At 42.4% G+C, this 21121-nt stretch overlaps 1 protein-coding gene across 9 annotated transcripts; it reads left to right on the top strand.

Moving 5' to 3' along the window:
* Positions 1-1006: 1006 nt before the first annotated feature.
* Positions 1007-18198, top strand: LOC127674554 (leukocyte-associated immunoglobulin-like receptor 1). Of its 9 annotated transcripts, none has more exons than XM_052170300.1 (9): positions 1009-1180; positions 2873-2908; positions 10799-11139; positions 11230-11260; positions 16454-16561; positions 16656-16698; positions 16786-16823; positions 16992-17031; positions 18011-18198. In XM_052170300.1, exons 1-9 carry the CDS (start codon positions 1147-1149, stop codon positions 18039-18041), a joined length of 702 nt encoding a protein of 233 aa, XP_052026260.1. In that variant the 5' UTR covers positions 1009-1146; the 3' UTR covers positions 18042-18198. The 9 variants fall into 9 exon arrangements, with proteins under 9 accessions (XP_052026265.1, XP_052026267.1, XP_052026263.1 ...); XM_052170289.1 differs by having other exon boundaries at positions 11170-11260; XM_052170297.1 differs by having other exon boundaries at positions 10799-11154; positions 11215-11260.
* Positions 18199-21121: the final 2923 nt, after the last annotated feature.

The following is a 21121-nucleotide window of genomic DNA, read 5'->3' as shown; positions in this document are numbered from 1 at the left end:
GATAGCCACAGTTGTATTTTGTGCTGTGGCTGGACTTGGTACTGTGTAAGAGTCACCCAGATGGTACTGGTTTTGAAGAAGGAACTGTAGGAAGCTGCTAAGTGCTGCACCTTAAAGTTTCTGCCTTCTGTCCCCTCACTGGCAGAAGGCCCCTGAGATTAACAACACATTATTTAGAAAGCCTGCTGCTTCTTGCCCCTTCTGCATAGAGACAGCCTACCAGCAGGTCTTAACGGGGCTTAACCTGATTTGATCTTGGGACAGCATAAAAAGGGTTGGTGGGCACTCCTCAGAGGAAGAAGAAGAAGAAGCTTTGTTCAAGGTTCCCGAATAAAACTGCTTGGGGAAGAAAACTCTCTGGTGTCACGTTATCTCTTGCTGGTCAAGAGGGGGGTCACGACACACTTCTGAAAATACTTATTAGTTTTAAAAAATATTATCTCTGTCAGTGAGATGGCTCATTGGGTAAAGATGCTTGCTTCTGAGTCTGACGTCATGAAGTTGATTCCAGGACCTAAATTGTAGGAGGAGAGAGAAATCACAAATCACTTTGGCGGGTTGTTCTCTGACTGCTACATAATATCTCTCTCAATCTCTCTCTTTCTCTCTCTCTCCCTCCCTCCCCCCCTCTCTCTCTCACACATACACACACACACACACACACACACACACACACACACTAATATTTAATAGTAAAAACATTATGACAGGACACATCTAATATGTGAAATATCTGGTTGAGATTTTTTACAAAAGTCTTAACATCAAATATTTCTTATTATAGACACAAGGAAATGTGTTGAAGTTGAAATGTTTTGCGTAAGTTGGTGGCTTTTACTTTCCGCAATGGGGACGCTATGGACAATCTTACTCTTGCATATTTACAGAGAGGCAAACAAGTTGAGGAACGAGCTCAGCTGCATCTAACTTAGGGGCCGGAAACATTTTTTAGAATCTGACACCATCTTGTGAGGCCAATGGCTAGGAGGAAGGGTGAAGAGTCCAGAAGAGAAACCTCTTCCTCTTCGTGTGAGTGACCTCATACAGAAACCTCGTGACAAGCTCCAGTGCACACATCCTGCCTCTTGTGCCTGCTGTGGGGCTTCTGCTCCAGTCAGACCTGGTAAGGCTGCTGGAGTCTGAATCATGTCACGCCATCCTGTCATCCTGCTGATGCTTGGTGAGTCCTGGGAAAATTGAGGGTTGGGGGAACGAGTCTATTCCTCTCTCAGGCTTGAGACCAGACAAGGAGATTCTGGAGCCCTGGGAGGAGAGTTTTTTCCCCTCATTTCCTACTTGCAGACTTACTGTTAGGAGCACTGATAGGGCCTGAGGCCAAGCTCACCTTCAAAAAGACTTAGGAAGGGAAGATGACTTGGGGACATTTATTTTTCCTGGTGTTGGAGGTTGAGCTCAAGGCCTCGTGCATACTAGGCAAGCACTCTACCTAGTTGTATCTCCTGCATCCCAACCCTCTTTATTTTTTTTACAATCACAAATGTTATGTGGTATTGATTATTTTGCTTGGAATTAAAAAAAATCTTTTGATAGTTCTTTGAGAGTTTCTTACACTGCTCACCCTCAACTCTCCTTAGACTTACTGCTCCTCCCTACCCTCTTAACTTTGTTCCATTTTTGTCAGCACTGTAAGACCAAGTTGTGCTGCCCAAATACTCATAAGTACATGGTCTAGTACTGGAGCACGGTTGACTTACCAGGGACTACACTTTTATTTTATTTTATTTTTATTATTATTTTTTTATTTTTGAGGCCTAGTCTAACTATGTAGCTGCGGTTGTCCTGGAACTCATTATATAGACCAGGCTGGCCTCAGACACATAGGTCCACCTGCCTCTGTCTCCTAAGTGCTGGGATTGGCGTTGTGAGCCATTAAGATGTGACTCTCCCTCTCTCAGCAGTCAGCAACTTCCAACAGCTCTAAGGCTAAGGCAGGGAGCGAGTGCCTAACTTCCCTTCCAGTTCTGGTATTTGGTCAGTCTTCAGAATACACTGCATTCCCGGAAGTCATCTACTGAGTCTGGCTCTAGTCTTCTTTCCATCCACTCTTCCTAAATGATTCTGGAGTCTTGTGAGGAAGACATATATAGTTTGTATGTTCCCTTTAAGGCTGAACATTCTGCAGTCTCTTTTTATCTACACCTTGGCCAGTTGTGGGTCTGTGTGTTAATCTCCATAGAAGCTGCTAAGATGATGGTTGGGATGCATTAATCTATGGGCCTGGCGAGATATAAATTGTTATTAGATATACTTAACATACATTCCTTGAGAATTTAATGGGTGTCTTTTGATTACATTCTCCTCCATTCTTGCCTGTAACTCCACACCCACTCCCTCCCAATCTCAATATTTTGTCATCTTTTTAAAAATTATCCAATGAATATAATTTGTGCTGTCCATCTACACAAGGGTGTGGGGCCCTCTGCTGGAGTATGGTCAAACTAGCAGGGACCATAATCCTCTGAGAAAACTGACCCTCCCTTCCCAGAAGCTATCAACTATCAATAGCTCCTCAGCTAGGGGTGGGGGCTTGTGAACCTCTATCCCCCCAAACCCAGCCCCCATTTTACTTTTGGTTTTGAGACATAGTCGCAATAATACACTAAGACTGACTTTGAACTCATGTTGTAGCCCCAAATAATACTTGAATGTCTCTACCTGTGCCCTTGGGGACAATTTACAGTTCTTACAAAACAGGACAGAGGATTAGACTCTGACACTGCTGTGGAGGCTGGAGGAGGAATGACTGTGTCTTCATGGGAGGCTGGATGTCCTACCTACATTCGTCCTCCCTAGATTCTCACCTCTAAGCAAACTGTGGGGAATGCATTGCTCATTGGAATTTTTCTTTCAGTGCTGTTCCTGGGATTGAAAATTAACACACAGGAGGGTGAGTTATGCCTTTGTCTGCTTCTGTACCCCTTGGAAGTTTTGGAGGGAGTCATGTGCACCTGGGATGTCTTCAGGGAGACCCTTGAATATTCCCTGTAATCATAAATATTCCCAACTATTCATCTATTTTCCTTGTTTCTACCTGTCTTCCTTTGTTTTCTTGTTTATAATGCTTTAACTGACAAATAACAATGATATATACTTATGGAATTGAGCATGATGTTTTGATGTGTATTTTAGACCATGCTATGATTATTTTAAAATTTTTATTTAATCTTTTTTATGGTCCAGATTTTATCCCCCTCCCGGTCCACCCTCTGCCTGTTCCACATCCCATAGCTCCTCCTCCTGCCTCGGTCTCCACAAGGAGGCCTCCATACCCCATCCCACCCCTAGACCTCCCCACTCCCTGGGGCCTCCAATCTCTTAACTTATCTTTCTGACTTTTCTTATCTTCTCTGACTGAATCCAGACCCAGCAGTCTTCTGCTGTATATGTGTTGGGGGTCTCATATCAGCAGGTGTATGCTACCTGGTTGGTGGCCCAGTGTCTGAGAGATCTTGGGGGTCCAGGTCGGTTGAGAGTGCTAGGCATCCTACAGGGTTGCCCTCCTCCTCAGCTTCTTCCATCTTTTCCCTAATTCAACCACAGGGGTCAGCAGCTTCTGTCCATTGGTTGGGAGCAAATATCTGCATCTGACTCTTTCAGCTGCTTGTTGGGTCTTTTGGAGGGCAGTCAGGAAAGGTCCCTTTTTATGAGCACACCATAGCCTCAGTAACAGTGTCAGGCCTTGGAGCCTCCCCTTGAGTTGAATCCCAAATTGGGCCTGTCGCTGGACCTCCTTTCTAATTTTGTCCTTGCAGTTCATTCAGACAGGAACAATTATGGGATAGATGTTTTTTTAATTTAATTTAATTCTTTCATTGGTTATTTTATTTATTTACACTTCAAATGTGATCCTCCGTCTGAGTTTCCTCTTCACAAACCCCCATCCCCTTCCCCTGCCTCTATGAGGGTGCTCCCTTACCAATCCATCCACTCCTGCCTCAGTGCCCCAGCATTCCCCTGTGATGGGAGCTTCTCCAGGACCAAAGGACTCCCCTCCTAGTGATGCCCAACAAGGCAGTCCTCTGCTACATATCCAGATGGAGCCATGTGTCCCCTATGTGTACTCTGGTTGGTGGTTTAGTCCCTGTGAGCTTTGGGGGGTCTGGTTGTTTCATATTGTTGTTCATCCTATGGGGTTGAAAACTCCTTCAGCTCCTTCAGTCCTTCCCCTAACCTCTCCATTGGGATCCCTATCCTCAGTCTGATGACTAGCTGCATGTATCCGCATCTGTTTTGGTCAGGCTCTGGCAGAGCCTCTCAGGGGACAGCTTTACCAGGTTGCTGTCAGCAAATGCTTTTTGGCATCAGTAATAGTGTCTGGGTTTGGTGACTGCAGATTGGGATGGTTCTCTAGGTGGGGCCGTGTCTGGATGGCCTTTCCTTCAGTCTCTGCTCCATATTTTGTCCTTGCATTTCTTTTTGATAGAAAGAATTCGGGATTAATATTTTTGAGGTGGGTGGGTGACCCCATCCCTCAACTGGGGGCCATGCCTATACACTGGATATGGTCTCTACAGGTTCTATCTCCCCTTTGTTGGACATTTTGGCTAATGTCCTCCCTGTTGAGTCCTGGGAACCTCTTGGGTCCCTGGAATCTGGGACTTTCCAGGGGCTACCCCAGTTCCCCCCCCACTGCTACACACCTCCTTTCACATTCCTGACCATTTGTACTTCTCCCCCATCCCCTTCTGTATCTGAATTGGACCCCATCCCCTCCCCTTCCTGTCTCTCTCCCAGATCCCTCTCTCCCTCTACCTCCTGAGATTATTTTCTTCCCCCTTCTGAGTAGGACTCCACACTTTGGTGTGGTCTTCTTTCTTATGGGTTTCATATGATCTGTGAGTTGTATCATGGGTATTTTGAGCTTTTTTTGGCTAATATCCAGTTATCAGTGAATATATATCATGTATGTTCTTTTGTGACTAGGTTACTTCACTCAGGATGATATTTTCAAGTTCCATCCATTTGCCTGCAAATTTCATGAAGTCATTGTTTTTAACAGCTGAGTAGTACTCCATTGTGTAAATGTACCACATTTTCTGTATCCTTTCCTCTGTTGAGGGAATCTGGGTTGTTTCCAGCTTCTGGCTATTATAACTAAGCCTGCTTTAAACATAGCAGAGCTTGTGTCTTTATTTTATGTTGGAGTATTCTTTGGGTATACATTCAGGAGTGATATAGCTGAGTCCTCAGATAGAACTATTTCTAATTTTCTGATGAACCACCACACTGATTTTCAGAGTGGTTGTACCAGTTTGCAATGCCACCAGCCATGGAGGATTATTCCTTCTCCCACATCCTTACCTCCATCTGTTGTCACCAAGCTTTTGATCTTAGCCATTCTGACTGATGTAAAGTGGAATCTCAGGGTCGTTTTGATTTACATTTTTCCTGATGACTAAGGATGTTAAACATTTCTTTAAGTGCTTCTTAGCCATTTGAGATTCCTTAGTTGAGAATTTTCTGTTTTGCTCTGTAGCCCATTTTAAATTGGATTATTTGGTTCTCTAGAGTCTAACTTCTTGGGTTCTTTGTACATATTGAATATTAGCCCTCTATTGGATGTAGAGTTGGTAAAGATCTTTTTCCAATCTGTAGGTTGCCATTTGGTCCTGTTGACAGTATCCTTTGCCTTACAAAAACTTTGCATTTTTATTTGTCAATTGTTGATCTTAGAGCATAAGCCATTGGTGTTCTGTTCAGGAAATTTGCTCCTTTGCCAATATGTTTGAGATTCTTCCCCACTTTCTCTTTTCTTCTTTTTCTTTTTTTAGAGTCATCGTATCTGTTTTTATGTGGAGATCCTTGATCCACTTGGACTTGAGCTTTGCACAAGGAGATAAGAATGGGTCAATTTGCATTCTTCTACATGCTGACCTCCAGTTGAACCAGCATCATTTGTTGAAAATGCTGTCTTTTTTCCACTGCATGGTTTTGGCTACTTTGTCAAAGATCAAGTGACTAAAGGTGTGTGGGTTCATGAGTGTTTGTGGGGTAGAACCCCACCCCTCACTTGATGCCCCGTCTTTCTGCTGGAGGTGGGCTCTAAAAGTTCCCTCTCCCCACTGCAGGGCATTTCACCTAAGGTCCCTCTCTTTGAGTCCTGAGATTCTCCCACCTCCCAGGTCTCTGGAACATTCTGGAAGGTTCCCCTCCCTCCTACCTTCTGAGGTTGCCTGTGTCCATTCTTTCTGCTGGCCCTCAGGGCTTCAGTCCTCTTCTCCCCACCCAGTGCTTGATCATGTTCCCCTCTTCCCCTTCCTGCCCACTTTCCACCCAGGTCCCTCCCTCCTGTGATTGCTTTCTTCTCCCTCCAAGTGGGATTAAGGCATCCTCACTTGGACTCTATGGCTTGTTAACCTTTTTTGAGTTCTTTGGACTGTACCCTGGGTATTCTGTACTTTTTGGGGGGGGCAATATCCACTTTTTTTGCAGCTTCACATTTTTAATTTTAATATCTGGATTCTTACACCTGCAAATGCTCTTAAGATATTTTTTTTAAATTTCAGTACAAAATACTTACACTTCACTTGCAAATCCAATATAACATTTTTTTTCTATTTCAGTCCTCTCTAGTAATTATAAAAATAACAATAAAAAGAATGTGCGATCATCTCTCTGCAAACCCATACCAAAATAAACCAAAATACATTGACAACTCTGCAAATGACATATCTTGAAGTGAATAAAATGAACTTTAGAACTTGCTGTTACATTTGAGATCTCTCAGCAACTCCAAATAGTATTCAACTAATGAGTATACCCTCCCTTTAATACAGCTGGAAATGTCCCCCAAAACCTCAACTGATACCATTTACCTTTAATAGCATTCAAGCCATTATCTATCCACTCTTGAAATCACTGTACTAACTTCCCCAGCTTCGTCACTAAGATAGGTATCCCTAGCAGATATAGGACTTACCAGATTTATCAAATAAAATCCTCACATGATATCTAAACATTCAAAAATCTTACAGTGGCATTATCTTAGGATAATGAAAAAGGGAAACCAAAAACATATAATGGGGTTCCCCCTTGATTGCTTTTATCTTTTAGGAAATGAGCATGAAAATAAATTGTTATTTTCAACAAACAGAATGTTTATGTTTAGCTCTTGACATAAAGTGATACTGAAAGGAAATTCACAGGTACCTGACAGAATTAACCAACTTCTGCATATTCAGCCTCTTCTGAAAGTCTGCCATTAAATAAATGCTGCTGTGTTGTCTGGTTACGGTGACTCAATGAGTAAAACTTGTGCTTCTAAGAGCAGGTGTTTTCTACAACATGTTGCTGAAAATCTGTCAAGATTTTACTATTAAAACAAGAATTAAGATACTTTAAAGTTTGAGCAGGCTGACTGAAGGGGGCATATACAGCATCTCAAAGGGGCCAAAGTCTACATGGACTAATCCTTGCCTCTGAAAATCAGGGGTCTGAACATGTGAAGCTTCAAGCAGCACTAGTGCAGAACACGTACATCACCAGCTCAAGTCTATTAAAAACAAACACACACCCCTTGTTTCCAAAGCTTTCAGATTTGCTGACAACAAGATGAATAAATGCACTGAATAAATGTACTATATAGTAGCTTTTAGATGAGTATATGAAACCAATCATCTAACTAGCAAAAAAGATCTCCAATATTTTTATAATTACAACAGAGGTTTTAAAAAAAACTGACAACTGACTAGTCTTTAAAATTTTGAATAAAATTTCTTCCCTATTTAATCAATAAATGTAAATAAAAGTACCCTAGAAAATCTGGATTTTTAAATCATTCTGTACATCTAACTTTTTAATAAGCAGTGATGCTTCTGTTCAAAGAATCTATCAATTACCTAATTTTCTAATAGAGGAAATGAAAACTGATATAACACTATCAACTCAAGACCATATCATAACATATAGGAAGTTCATAAACAAGATAACTTGTTTTGAACTTTATAGATGGTGTTGCTGTTCCAAATTAAAGCTTGACTTGAAATAAAGATAGGATAATTTTCCATCTCAGCACACTTATCTTTCGTTTCTATAACACCAAATAAAGATTGTTGATTATGGATAAACATTTTGATTTTGGGGACTTTCATACACAAATACCAAATGGCTAGCCTTTTATTTTATACAAGTTTAACTATTAGGCATTAACTAACTTACTCTGCCTACCTTGTTCAAGGAAAGATAGAACCCATACCCACAAAACTATTTCACTGAACACAGGCTGTATCTATCAACAATAAGTAACTTACAAGGTCCAAAAACAGTGTTTAGTTTTACTTTTAAAATGAGGGAGCCATGCACTTTTTGTCCCATTGATGGTGCCGTTGGCCTTACAGAAGCTTTCAGTTTCCTGAGGTCCCATTTATTGTTGTCTCAGTGCCCGTGCTATTGGTGTTCTGTTCAGGGATTTGTTTCCTGTGCCAGTGCCTTCAAGGCTATTCCCCATTTTCTGTTCTATGGGGTTTAATGAATCTGGTTTTATGTTTAGGTATTTGATTCATTTGGACTTTGTTTTTGTGTAGGGTGATAGATCTGGATCTATCTGCCTTCTTCTACATGCCAGTATCCAGTTAGATCAGCACCAATTGTTAAAGATGCTTTCTTTTTTTCCCATTGTATATTTCTGGCTCTTTTATAAAAAAAAAAAAATCAGATGTGCATAGGTGAATGGACTTTCTTCTGTTTCTTTGATTTGATTCCACTGATAAAAATAACATGTCTGTTTTTATGCCAATACCGTGCAGTTTTTATTACTACAGCTCTATAGTTCAGCTTGAGATCAAAGATAATGATACCTCTAGAAGTTTTTTCTTGCACAAAAGTACTTTGGTTATTTTTGCTTTTTTCTTTCTCCAATAAAGGGTTCAGTATTGTTCTTTTAAAGTCTGTAAAGAATTGTTTTGGAATTTTGATGGGATTTAATTTGTAGAATGCTTTTGGTAAGAAAGCTATTTTTATTATGTTAATCCTACCGATCCCTGAGCATGGGAGATCTTTCCATCTTCTGATATCTTCTTTAATTTCTTTCTTCAAAGCCTTGACATTCTTGTTATACAAATCTGCCACTTGCCTGGCTAGAGATAGTGCAAGATATATTATTCGTGGCTGTTTTGAAACTTATCGTTTCCATGGTTTCTTTCTCAGCCCATTTGCTATTCGTATATAGAAGTGTTACTATTTTTTTTCTTTTGAGTGAGTCTTGTATCTAGCCACTTTGCTGAAGGTGTTTATCAGCTGTAGGAGTTCTCTGGTAGAGTTTTGGGGATTGCTTATGTATACCATCATTTCATCTGGAAATAGAGACACTTTAGCTTCTTTTTTTTTTTTTTAAAGTTCTATCCCTTTTATCTCCTTTAGCTGTCTTATTGCTCTAGCTAAAGCTTCACATCCCATTTTGTGTAGATATGGAGAGGACAGCCTTGTCTTGTCTCTGACTTTAGTGAAATTGCTTTGGGTTTCTCTCCACTTAATTTGATGTTGGCTGTATATAGGCTTGTGGCAAATTGCCTTCATTATGTTTAAGGGTGTCCCCCCCCCCTTTTTTTAAACATTTCATATTCTTTTTTTCAAAGATTTATTTATTATATATAAGTACACTGTAGCTGTCTTCAGACTCCCCAGAAGAGGGCATCAGATCTCATTACAGATGGTTGTGAGCCACCATGTGGTTGCTGGGAGTTGAACTCAGGACCTTTGGAAAATCAGTCAGTGCTCGTAACTACTCTCTAGTAGATGTTAAAAATGGTAAAAGAATGATTCAAGGGAGAAGAGGAGACTAGAGAATGTTGGTCTCAGGGCGGATCATCTCATTTACTCATAAATAAGGACGGGAGGCTTGTTGTGCATTACAAGTAGCAACTATACATTTGTAAGCTTGGAAAGCGATAAAGGCAGGGGTGGTCAGTGATCCATGCGATCTTCACAAAAAGGTAAATTAATATGCTTTAAATTTGTCTCTTTTCATTGAAAGGGGAAGGCTTATTGGAAGGTTGAAAAACACCTTATAAAATTGAAGGTTTACATGGAAAATATTTCATGTAAAATAGAAGAGATACATAGAAAAACACATTAAAATTGACAATTTTCATGGAAAATTAAAGAGTAAAGTGGTGGACATGTAAAACATTGCTAAATTAAATATGAAATAGAAACATTTATGATAGAATTGAAGATTTACATGGAAGGTATTTCTGGTAAAATTCAAGAAATATATAGAAAACATTAAAATTGACTATTTCATGGAAAATTTTACATGTAAAAGGTAGATATAAAAACTTTCTAAATTAATTGAAGTGGAATTAGAAACATCTGTGATAAAAAGATTTACATTGAAAACATTTCTGATAATAATTTTGTCTCTTGATGTAATTATATATCTGTATGTGTTAATGGGGTCGCTCCTATATCTAGATAGTTTGAAGCAGGTAGGCTTTTAAAGCTCCAATAACAGAGTGGAAAGAAGGTGGAGATAAAGGTAGAGAATTCAGGGGTCCCTGGAGTAAGCAGGGGGCAGTGGGCTTTGCAGCAGACATGTCTAGACTTGTTCTGAGATGGCCTTGGCTCAACTTTTACCAGACCCAACATGTGGTCTATAAGGCCCTTATTGCCATGTGATGGGTATTAATGCACACGGAAAGTAGAGATGTTACATTGCTGGAGTTGGCTCATGTCTAAACTCTAAATTTTCTAAGAAAATGGAGCAGTGCCCCTAAATTGGCTTTCTGTCTGGCACTGTTCCCATGGTGTATACTGAGACTCCTGCTCTGCTCTTTTCCAGGTTCTCGGTCTGATCCCACCATCTACGCTGTGCCAGGTCCTGTGATTGCCCAAGGGAGTTTTGTAACTGTTGTGTGCTCAAAGTCTGGTGACTATAACAGAGTCCGCTTGGAGAAGGACCGCAACACCTTTATGAAAAAGAAGACTAGTCCTAATGTGAGAGAGGATAGATTCCGCATTGGGCCAGTGGATGAAACCATTACTGGACATTATTCCTGTATCTATGCAAAGGGGGACAGCTGGTCCAATCGCAGTGAGAAGCTGGAGCTGAAGGTGATCAAGGAACCTGTCACCCAGGCTCCTGTCACCCAGTTTACTGTCACCCAGGCTCCTGTCACCCAGGTTCCTGCCACCCAGGTTCCTGTCACCCAGGCTCCTGTCGCCCAATTTCCTGCCACCCAGGTTCCTGTCACCCAGGTTCCTGTCACCCAGGTTCCTGCCCCAGGCCCAACAGTGACCTCAGGTTTGTTCTTAGAACCCTGGATTCTAGCCGTAGCTGTTACTCCCTGCCTCCATCTCCTGTTTTATCTTAACCCCAAAGCTCCTTTCCCCCAACCCCCTCATCACATAGATACTTGGATACAGATACAGCCTGAGGCAGAGCACAGAGCTGTCACTTCTTACTGGATAGTGACTGAGCCTCAGCAGTGTTAGGGGGCAGTGCGCTCTCAAGGTGACTTATGTCTTTTCAGTGGGCACAGTAAATTATCCTGTCCTTCTACCAAGTCAGAGCCTGTCATGGCTCCAGGAAGTAATCTCCTCTAGTGAGCTACCATCTTACTAGACAGGTGATGTGGTTCAAAGATGGCTGGTGGGCAGACTTGGACTATGGTTCTGGGGTGCTTTCATATGAAATGATTTCTCTGTGGTCAGGCTCCAGAATGTCCTCGAGTCAGGTCCAGGAAGAAGTTTTAAAAGTCTACTTCGCACGTTCTTCCAGGTCTTCTCGGGAGTTGCTTAGTACTGATTCTATGAGGCCAAGCAGAGCAAATGAGGAAAGAACAGAAGGAAAGGGTCACCCCACCCCCACTCTCCCAGCAGGAGGGATTAAGGAGGAACTCTGTCAGGTTTCCTATTTTCCATGCCCTGTCCTACCAGGTGCTTCTCATCGTCTGTGACTGAGTGACTGGCAATTCACTCACTTTGAATCAATTCTTAGGATGGAGAAGAGGTCTACATCACCGCTCTCATGAGCTCTCAATCCGTCACCTGCCTCATTGCCTGTGTAGTACTTTATTAGAGCTTATATGTTGGGTTGATGTCACAACCAGCCTTTTGTTTAGCTTTGGAACCAGGCATCAGGATGTCAATGATACCATTTTTTGTTGTTATTGTGCTCTGTTATTTTGTTTTTGAGACTGGATCTCTCTATGTAATCCTGGCTGACCTGTAACTTACTACATAGACCAGGCTAACCTTGACCTCACAGAGATGCTTCTGCCCATACCTCCTGAGTTCTGGGATTAAAGGAGTATGCCAGCATGCCCATGCCCATGGAGCCTTTTTTAAAAAAGATTTATTATGTTCATACTGTTCTGTCTGCATGTATGCCTGCCTGCATGCCAGAAGAGGGCACCAGATCTAATTATACATGGTTATGAGCCACCATGTGGTTGCTGGGAATTGAACTCAGGGCTTCTGGAAAAGCAATCAGTGCTCTCAACCTCTGAGCCAGCTCTCCAGCCGCCTACTATTTTAAATATGAAGAAAGTTAACTTTTGGTCAAAGACACCAAATTCTGAAGACTCTGGGAAGAAGCAGCAGTCTCCACAGGGACAAGCCAGACCACATGCACAGCTCTATGCTACCCCCTTGTGGTACGTGTCTCACTGTACACATTGTGTGAGCAAGATCATTAGGACCCAACTTGAGCCAGTTCTGTCTTTATGACAAATAATGGACCTTTCTCAGTGTCCATACCAGACAAAATGGGAAGAGTCCCTGAGAGGAAAGTGTCACAGGAAGGGTGTGACCTGTGATTGACAGTCAATCTGGGATGCCGTGTGATGTTGAACAAGCTTTTCTTATGTCTCCTGTCTCAGGTGGTTGGGCTACACCACTCCATGGTGCTGCTGCACTTTGGCCACAGCCCTCTAAGGAGGAGATGTAGTCCTGAGTCTTCTGTGCTCATTCTGTTCTAGGCTGTGTTAGTGTAAAGCTAAGCTCCTAGCTCAGGCAGGTCGATGGTGGGCAGAAACACAGGGTGTGGGAAGATAGAGGGGGAAGATAAAGAACCTATCATGTGCCATTGTGGTGGGACATGCCATGATGTGTTTCCCAGCGGAACAGACCTGGGTCACCATCCTTTGAATTTATTGATAAATATCCTCTCGTTTGAAATGGATTGGTCTGAAAGTGAGTTAAAGTAGAAACTTTTGGAGAGGGAAGAGAAATGCTCCTGCCCTTCTGAGCAAATCAAAGAAACACATTAAAAATTCAGATCTAAAATGAAATCTATATTGAATTATATGAATGTATATGAATTATATAAGCATATAAGTAGTATTATTGGTGTAACAGTATAATGTATTTTTTTAAATTACATGTTGTACTTTACTTTTTTAATTGGTTATTTTATTTACATTTCAAATGTTGTCCCCCTTCCCAGTCTCCCCTCCGCAAACCGCCATCACACTCCCTCTCCCCTTTGCCTCTAAGAGGATGCTCACCTACCCACCCACACACTCTTGCCTCCCCCCTCTATAATTCCCCTACACTGGGGCATCAAGCCTCCACAGGGCTAAGGGCCACCTCTCACTGATGCCAGATAAGGCAATCCTCTGCTACATATGTAGCTGGAGTCATGGACCGATCTATGTGTGCTCTCTGGTTGGTGGTTTAGTCCCTGGTATCGCTGGGTCTCTGATTCGTTGATATTGTTGTTCTTCCTATGGGGTTACAATCCCCTTCATCTCCTTTATTCCTTCTCCTAACTCTTCCATAGTTTTCCCCGGCCTCAGTCTGATGATTGCTCTGAGTATCTGCATGTGTCTTAGTCAGCTGCTGGCAAAGCCTCTCAGAGGACAGCCATAGTAAGCCTCCTGTCTGGGGAGCTCTTCTTGGCATCAGCAGTAGTTTCTGGGCTTGGTGTCTGCAGGTGGGATGGATTCAAAGGTGGAGCAGCCTCTGAATGGCCTTTCCTTCAGTCTCTACTCCTTACTTTGTCTCTGCATTTCCTTTACACAGAAACAATTCTGGGTTAAAAATGTTGAACTGGGTAGGTGGCCCTATTCCTCACCTGGGGGCTATGCCTATCTACTGGGGTAGTCTCTTCAGATGCTATCTCCTACTGTTGGGTGTTTCGGCTAATGTCTTCCTGTTGGGTGTTTCGGCTAATGTCTTCCTGTTGGGTGTTTCGGCTAATGTCTTCCTGTTGGCTCCTTTCGCTCCCCTGGCATTTTTCATGGTCCACCCTCCAGCTTCCCTGCTCTGCACTGCTGCATATTTCTCTTCATTCCCCTGACCCTCTGGACTCCTCTCCTGTCTCTTCCTATACCTGATCCTGCCACCATTTCCCTCCCCCTCTTCTCTCCCTCTCAGGTCCCCCTCCCTCCCTCTACTTCACATGATTATTTTGTTCCCCCTTCTAAGTAGGATTGAAGCATCCACACTTTAGTCTTCCTTCTTGTAGGGTTGATATGACCTACAAGTTGTATTGTGGGTATTCTGAGATTTTGGAATAATATCCACTTAGCAGTGAGTACACACCATGTGCATCCTTTTAAGTCCGGGTTACCTCACTCAGGATGATATAGTTCCATCCATTTGCCTGCAAAATTCATGAACTCATCGTTTTTTAATAGCTAAGTAGTACTCCATTCTGTAAATATATGACATTTTCTGTATCCATTCTTCCATTGAGGGATATCTGAATTGTTTCCAGCTTCTGGCTATTATAAAAAAGGCTGTTGTTAACATAGTAGAGCATGTGTTCTTGTTATATGTTGGAGCATCTTTTGGGTATATGCCTAGTAGTGGTATATCTATGTCTTCAGATAAAACTATTTCCAATTTTCTGAGGATCTGACAGATTGATTTCCAAAGTGCTTGTACCAGTCTGCAATTCCACCAGCAATCCCAGCATCTCTGTCCACATCTTAAACAGCATCTGCTTTCATCTGAATTTTTTATCTTGGCCATCTGACTGGACTGAGGTGGAATTTCAGGGTTGTTTATATTTGCATTCCCTTGATGAGTAAGGATGGTGAACATTTCTTTAGGTGCTTCTTGGCCATTCTAGTTTCTACACTTGAGAATTCTCTGTTTAACTCTTTTCCCCATTTTAATAGGGTTATTTGGTTCTCTGGAGTCTAACTTCTTGATTTCTTTGTGTATATAGGGTGTTGTGGGTTTTTGAGCTTTTTGCACTTTCTATTTTCTTTGACTGCTTTTTCATTTTTTATAGCATCTTTTACAACTGAGATTCTCTCTTCTACCTCTTGTATGCTCTTGGTGATGCTTGTATCTGTGACTCCTGATCACTTTCATAGGTTTTCCATCTCCAGAGTTGTCTCTGTTTGTGTTTTTTAATTTCTATTTCCATTTTTAGATCCTGGATAGTTTTGTTCAATTCTTTCATCATTGTTATGTTTTCCTGTATTTCTTTAAGGAATTTATGTGCACAGTCTTGCACGCCTGGCATATGGTATATAGAGAGAGCGACTTTTAGACTGTAGTCCTGCAGAAATGTTACACCAAAAGCTGCAGGCAACCAAGACTCCATGGCAGGTACAATGCCAGTAGGGCATAAAAGATTTTACATCAGTTATAATCTTACCACAGGTCCACAGTTAATTGTAATATCATTGCACTTCAAAGGTGACTCCATTTGCATATATAATGTATAATTATAAATATATCATGTGCATGCCTATGACTTGTCTAATTTAAGTTGTGATATGGTATGGGGAAAGGACAGAATAGCATGCACGTTCTTGAGTTGGACATGGGTAATGAGTCAAGGGAACAGCCTCCACACAGACATTGTCTGACTTTCATTAAATGACATTGAAGGTTCTGCCTCGAGAACAAGGGAGGGCAGTGGGCACCACCCATGAAGAAGGAGCAGGTGGACTCCATCTTGTGTGGTCACCTCTATAGTGTAACAGTGAGTGCAGAAGGGTGTATTTAAGGAAGAGGATGAGATGGGCACTAGATGCTGTCTTCAGGGCATCAGGCAACAGGACAACATTGGGACTGAGTTTGTTTCTGTCAGGGGCTGCCCTGAGGAACACACAAGATGTTGACGTCAGTGGGAGGAAGCCCAAGGTGGTTTTGCTGAGGGAGTCCTGCTTCTTCTCTTATTGGTTGTCAGTCCCCACAAAGCCCTACAGAGTGTAGTGGGCAGCGCTGTTCTACTTGATGTCAATCATAAAGTTAGTGCTCTTAGCTGTGGGACCCCGAATGAATGTCATTAGCAATCTGACTTTTCAGTCCTTAAAAGGTTCCTGACAGTGGCTCATGGGCCCCCAAACACAAAGCAGGTCAACACATATGACAGGTAGCATGGGGATACTGATTACATGTTACTGATTACACTCTGCACATACAATTTTACACAGTCACATGCTCATGAATCCCACCCAGAATATGTGTGCTATTCAGTAGGTACTTGACAAATGTTTGCTGATGATAACCTGGTTCCCATCTTTCCTAGATACATCTGGGATGAAGACGTACAGCATTTACTTTTTTACTATGGTCTCTGTGATGTTCCTCCTTTGTCTTTCCCTCTGCTTCTTTAGCTACTGTCAAAAAAAGCAGGGTAGGTATCTGTGGTGAGAGCTGGCTTTCAGGGGCTGTTGGGCATCCTGGGAACAAGAAATCCCTCCTAAATGTGGACTATTGACTATTCTCAGGACTCCCAGACAACAAAAGACAGCAGCAGAGGCCAAAGGAGAGGTGAGACCCATCCCTGGAATGACTCCCATAGCACTGCCCAGTCCTTTGCCTCCAACCAGTCTCTAATCATCTATTCTTTCTGCTCAGGCTCAAGCTAGCTACTACTGGCCTGGAGATGACTCCAGGTAAGGGATCTGAGAGCAATGAAGCAGTTACCAAGTATATTGGGAACCAATTTGGATGAAAACCATCTAGAAACATTCTAGAGGGTGATGATGTGATATAAAGTGATAATTGTCTTCTAGTGTCTGCCAAAGAACATTTAACCTGTTGTGTCTTTTCTATAAACATAGTTGCAGATAACAGGCTTCCTGAGGACAGACAGAAACCTGGGTAGGTATTTGCATTCAGCATCTACTGCTAACTAACAAAGCTGTTCCCAAATTTAGGAGCTTAGTAACATGTCTTCAGTGTCTTGGGTAAGGAATCTAGGGGCAGAAGAATTTAAAAAACAACTGTTGAATGGAGGTGTTATCACCTCAGGCCTAGTGGATAGAGGATCCTTGTCCTGAGTGGCACATTCTAATGGCTGCAGGCAGCAGGGCTTGCCATAGCATCTGACTTTCCCAAAGAGAGCATTCAAAACAAGAGAGGACAGAATGCTCCAGCCCATGTAATCCAATCCCAACACCACTGGGAGAGACACCAGAGCATAATCTTGTTGTGACTCATAGAGTGGGTTAGCACCTCACTCTATAGCTCCTCCCTTTTCCTCAGCTACCCTAAATTGCCTGGGCCCCTCTTTTCCAGATGCTAGTTGCAAGAGACCTTCAGGTAGTGACATATGCCCAGCTGGACCATCACTCCCTCACACAGAGGGCAGTTGGAGCTGGGACCACGCAGAGCACAGATATCATAGCTGAGTCCATCACATATGCAGACATTGCCAGATGCTGAGCCTGGCACACGTGGAGACACACAGGGTCACTATTGGAAAAGCCTGAAGGAACCACTAAGGCCTTCTCTTAGGATCAGCCTGGTGTGGAAAGCTAGGTCCGTGTTCCCCATCCAGGAGTTGAAATGTATATTCGGTAGTGTGAGCACTTGGAAAGACTATGCTGCAGTAACTTCCAGAGCCCTAGTTTCACTGCCCTGAATGTTTCCAGAGACAGTTATACCTCTTTTATCTGTTTCTTCAGACCCATCCACATCCCATATTATTTAATGAGCAGCACTGTAATCGTCCAGCTGCCTTTACATCCCTAGTTGTGCAATGAGCCCAGTGAATCCTAAAGGCTTCCTTGGCTCTCCCTGCTGACTCTGACTGGGATGTATGGACGCAGCTGAAAGCTGAATCCCTTCCCTGTGACAGGTCTTATGGAGTGCATCATGGGTACGTTTGAAGATGGAGCATCTACAGCCCATATGGGTCTTGGACATACAGACAATAAGGACTCAAACTCTGTTTTCTTTGCTGTTCAGAGATGAGTGTATAAATGAGGCCTACAAAAGGGTCTATTTTCTATTAAATGCATGTTTAATTGACCATTACTGTGCATACTCAAGTGTGAACTATCAGGACTCCGTGTGACATTGTGTGTATAGCTATCACCACAAACACTCAACACAACTGCCATGACCTGAACATACTCACTGGTGATTGAACTTTGGGTCAGTGTTTCTTGATGGTAGGTGTTGACCAGGAATGGAAGAAAAAGGATCAGTGAAAGGGAAAGGTAGGCTGAGGGTGGGTAGAGGGAGGTGTTCTACACAAGGATACATTGGGAGATTCACAGATACAAATATGCACAAGCACATGCGTACACAAGTATATTCGTGCACACTGAGCAGGAGAACACTGAATCACTGTGCAATTACACTTGTCAGTATCTATGCTCCACACCTCTTACCAAGGGTCAGATTCAGTGACCTTTCTTCTTTTGTAGTGTGCACTGTAATTTATAGTACTTTGAACATTTAACAGTATGGGTGAAGCTATAGGTCACCACTAGCTCAACTTTTCCGTGTTCAATGAATTTTGAAGGTGTGGTGTTCTGAACTAATACACTGTAGGCAATTTGTAGAGAGTAACCCATAGCTTTGGAAATAGACTTGGTTGTTTGGGGGTTTTTATGGGACTCTTTTGACTGATATACCAAATAGATGTAACCCATTTCCAGAATGGGAGGCTACGTTTCTGGATGTTTTTTTGTCTCATAATGCTTTGTCAAAACCTCTCTCTCTCTCTCTTTCTCTCTCTCTCTCTCTCTCTCTCTCTCTCTCTCTCTCTCTCTCTCTCTCTCTCTCTCTCTCTCTCTCTCCCTCTCTCCCTCTCTCCCTCTCCCTCTCCCTTTCCCTCTCCCCCCCTCTCTCTCCAGCTTCGGGTCTTAGAGTATATATATAGCTTCTAGCTTTATGGGTCTTTTATTAAATTATTTTATTTATTTACATTCCAAATGTTGCCTCCCTTGCTGGTTCCCCTTCCCAGAGTTCTTCACACCATCCCCCATCTGTTTGCCTCTGAGAGGTTGCTCCCCCCACTCCATAAGTCACCCACCACCCCCTCTCATCCCCCAGCATCCCTCTTCCCTGAGGCATCAAGCTCTATAGGATTAAGTGTACCCTCCCCTACTGTTACCAGACAGGGCAGTCCTCTGCTACTTATGTGCCAGGGGTCACAGATCTGCCATGTATGCTCTTTGCTTGGTGGTTTCATATCTGGGAGCTCCCAGGGGTCTGGGTTAGTTGATACTTTTGGCCTTTCTATGGGGTTGCCATCCCCTTTAGCTCCTTCAGTCCTTCCCCTAACTCTTCCATAGGAGTCCCTGTCCTCAGTCCAGTGGTATCTGCATGTTTCAGTCAGCTGCTGGTAGAGCCTCTCAGAGGAAATTCATGCTAGGCTGCTGCCAAGCACAACATAAAATCAGTAATCGTGTCAGGGTTTGGTGCCTGCCCATGGGATGGATCCCAAGTAGGACTGGTCACTGAATGGTCTTTCCTTCAGATACTGTTCCATTTTTGTCTCTGCATTTCTTTTAGCCAGGAACAATTCTGGGTCAAATATTTTGAGATGGATGGGTGGCCCCATCCTTCCACTGGGGCCCTGTATATCTACTGGAGGTGGTTTCTTCAGGTTCTATTGTGCTACAGTTGTGCATTTTGGCTAAGGTCATCCCAGGTCTCTGAGACTTTCTAGAGGTTTCCTCCGTACTCCACCCCCTGTAGCTGCATATTTCCATTCATTCTTCTGGCCCTCTGGCTTCTCTTCTGACCCCCATACATGATCTTGTCCCCTTTTCTCACCCAGCACAAGAACATAAGCAACAGAAACCAATGTTATTTGACACCATCGGAATCCATTGCTCCTACCACAGCAAGTACAGTATCACCCTAGCATAGCCAAAGAGCAAGATTCTGACATGAAATCCCATCTCATGAAGATGATAGAAGGAAAATATGTATGTATATATACATACATACACACACACATATATATATATACATGACTTAAAGCAATACAGGAAAACACAGGCAAATAAGTAGAAGCCCTTAAAGAGGAAACAAATAAATCCCTTAAAGAAATACAGGAAAACTCAAACAGGTGAAGAAATTGAACAAGATAGTTCAAGACAAAAATATGGAAATAGGAACAATAACTAAATCACAAATGAAGACAACCTTGGTGCTAAAAAAACCTAGGAAAGAAACCAGGAGCTACAGATGCAAGCATCACCAATAGAATATGACACGGTTTTTTTTTTTGTTTTTTGTTTTTGTTTGTTTATTTGTTTTTAATTTCTGAAGCATGAGCACAACGCACAGATATACATGCTGGCAAAACACACCAGACTGATTTCCAAAGTGGTTGTACCATCTTACAATCCCACCAGCAGTGAAGGAGTGTTCCTCTTTCTCCACATCCTCGCCAACAACTGCTGTCTCCTGAGTTTTTAACCTTAGCCATTTTGACTGGTGTGAGGTGAAATCTCAGTCAGAGTTGTTTTGACTTGCATTTCCCTAATGGCTAATGATGTTGAGCATTTCTTAAGGTGCTTCTCGGCCATCCAAGTTTCTTCAGGTGAAAATTCTTTGTTTAGGTCTATACCCCATTTTTAATAGGGTTTTTTGGTTTCCTGGACTGTACCCCATTTTTAATAGGGTTATTTGGTTCTCTGGAGTCTAACTTCTTGAATTCTTTGTGTATATTGTATGTTAGCCCTCTGCTGGATATAGGGTGGGTAAAGATATTTCCCAAATTTGTTGGTTGCCATTTTGTCCTATTGACAATGTCCTTTGCCTTGTAGAAACTTTGTAATTTTATGAGGTCCCATTTATCAATGCTTGATCTTAGAGCATAAGCTATTGGCGTTCTGTTCTAGAAATCCTCCCCTCCCACCCATGTGCTCAAGGCTCTTCACCGTTTCTTTTTATTACTTTCAGTGTGTCTGATTTTATGTGGAGGTCTTTGATCCACTTAGACTTG

This window comes from Apodemus sylvaticus, chromosome 1 (genome assembly GCF_947179515.1).
Source record: "Apodemus sylvaticus chromosome 1, mApoSyl1.1, whole genome shotgun sequence".
Classification (NCBI taxonomy): Eukaryota; Metazoa; Chordata; class Mammalia; order Rodentia; family Muridae; genus Apodemus; species Apodemus sylvaticus.
Note: the sequence above shows the minus strand (reverse complement) of the source record. Positions and strands in the feature narration are given on the sequence as shown.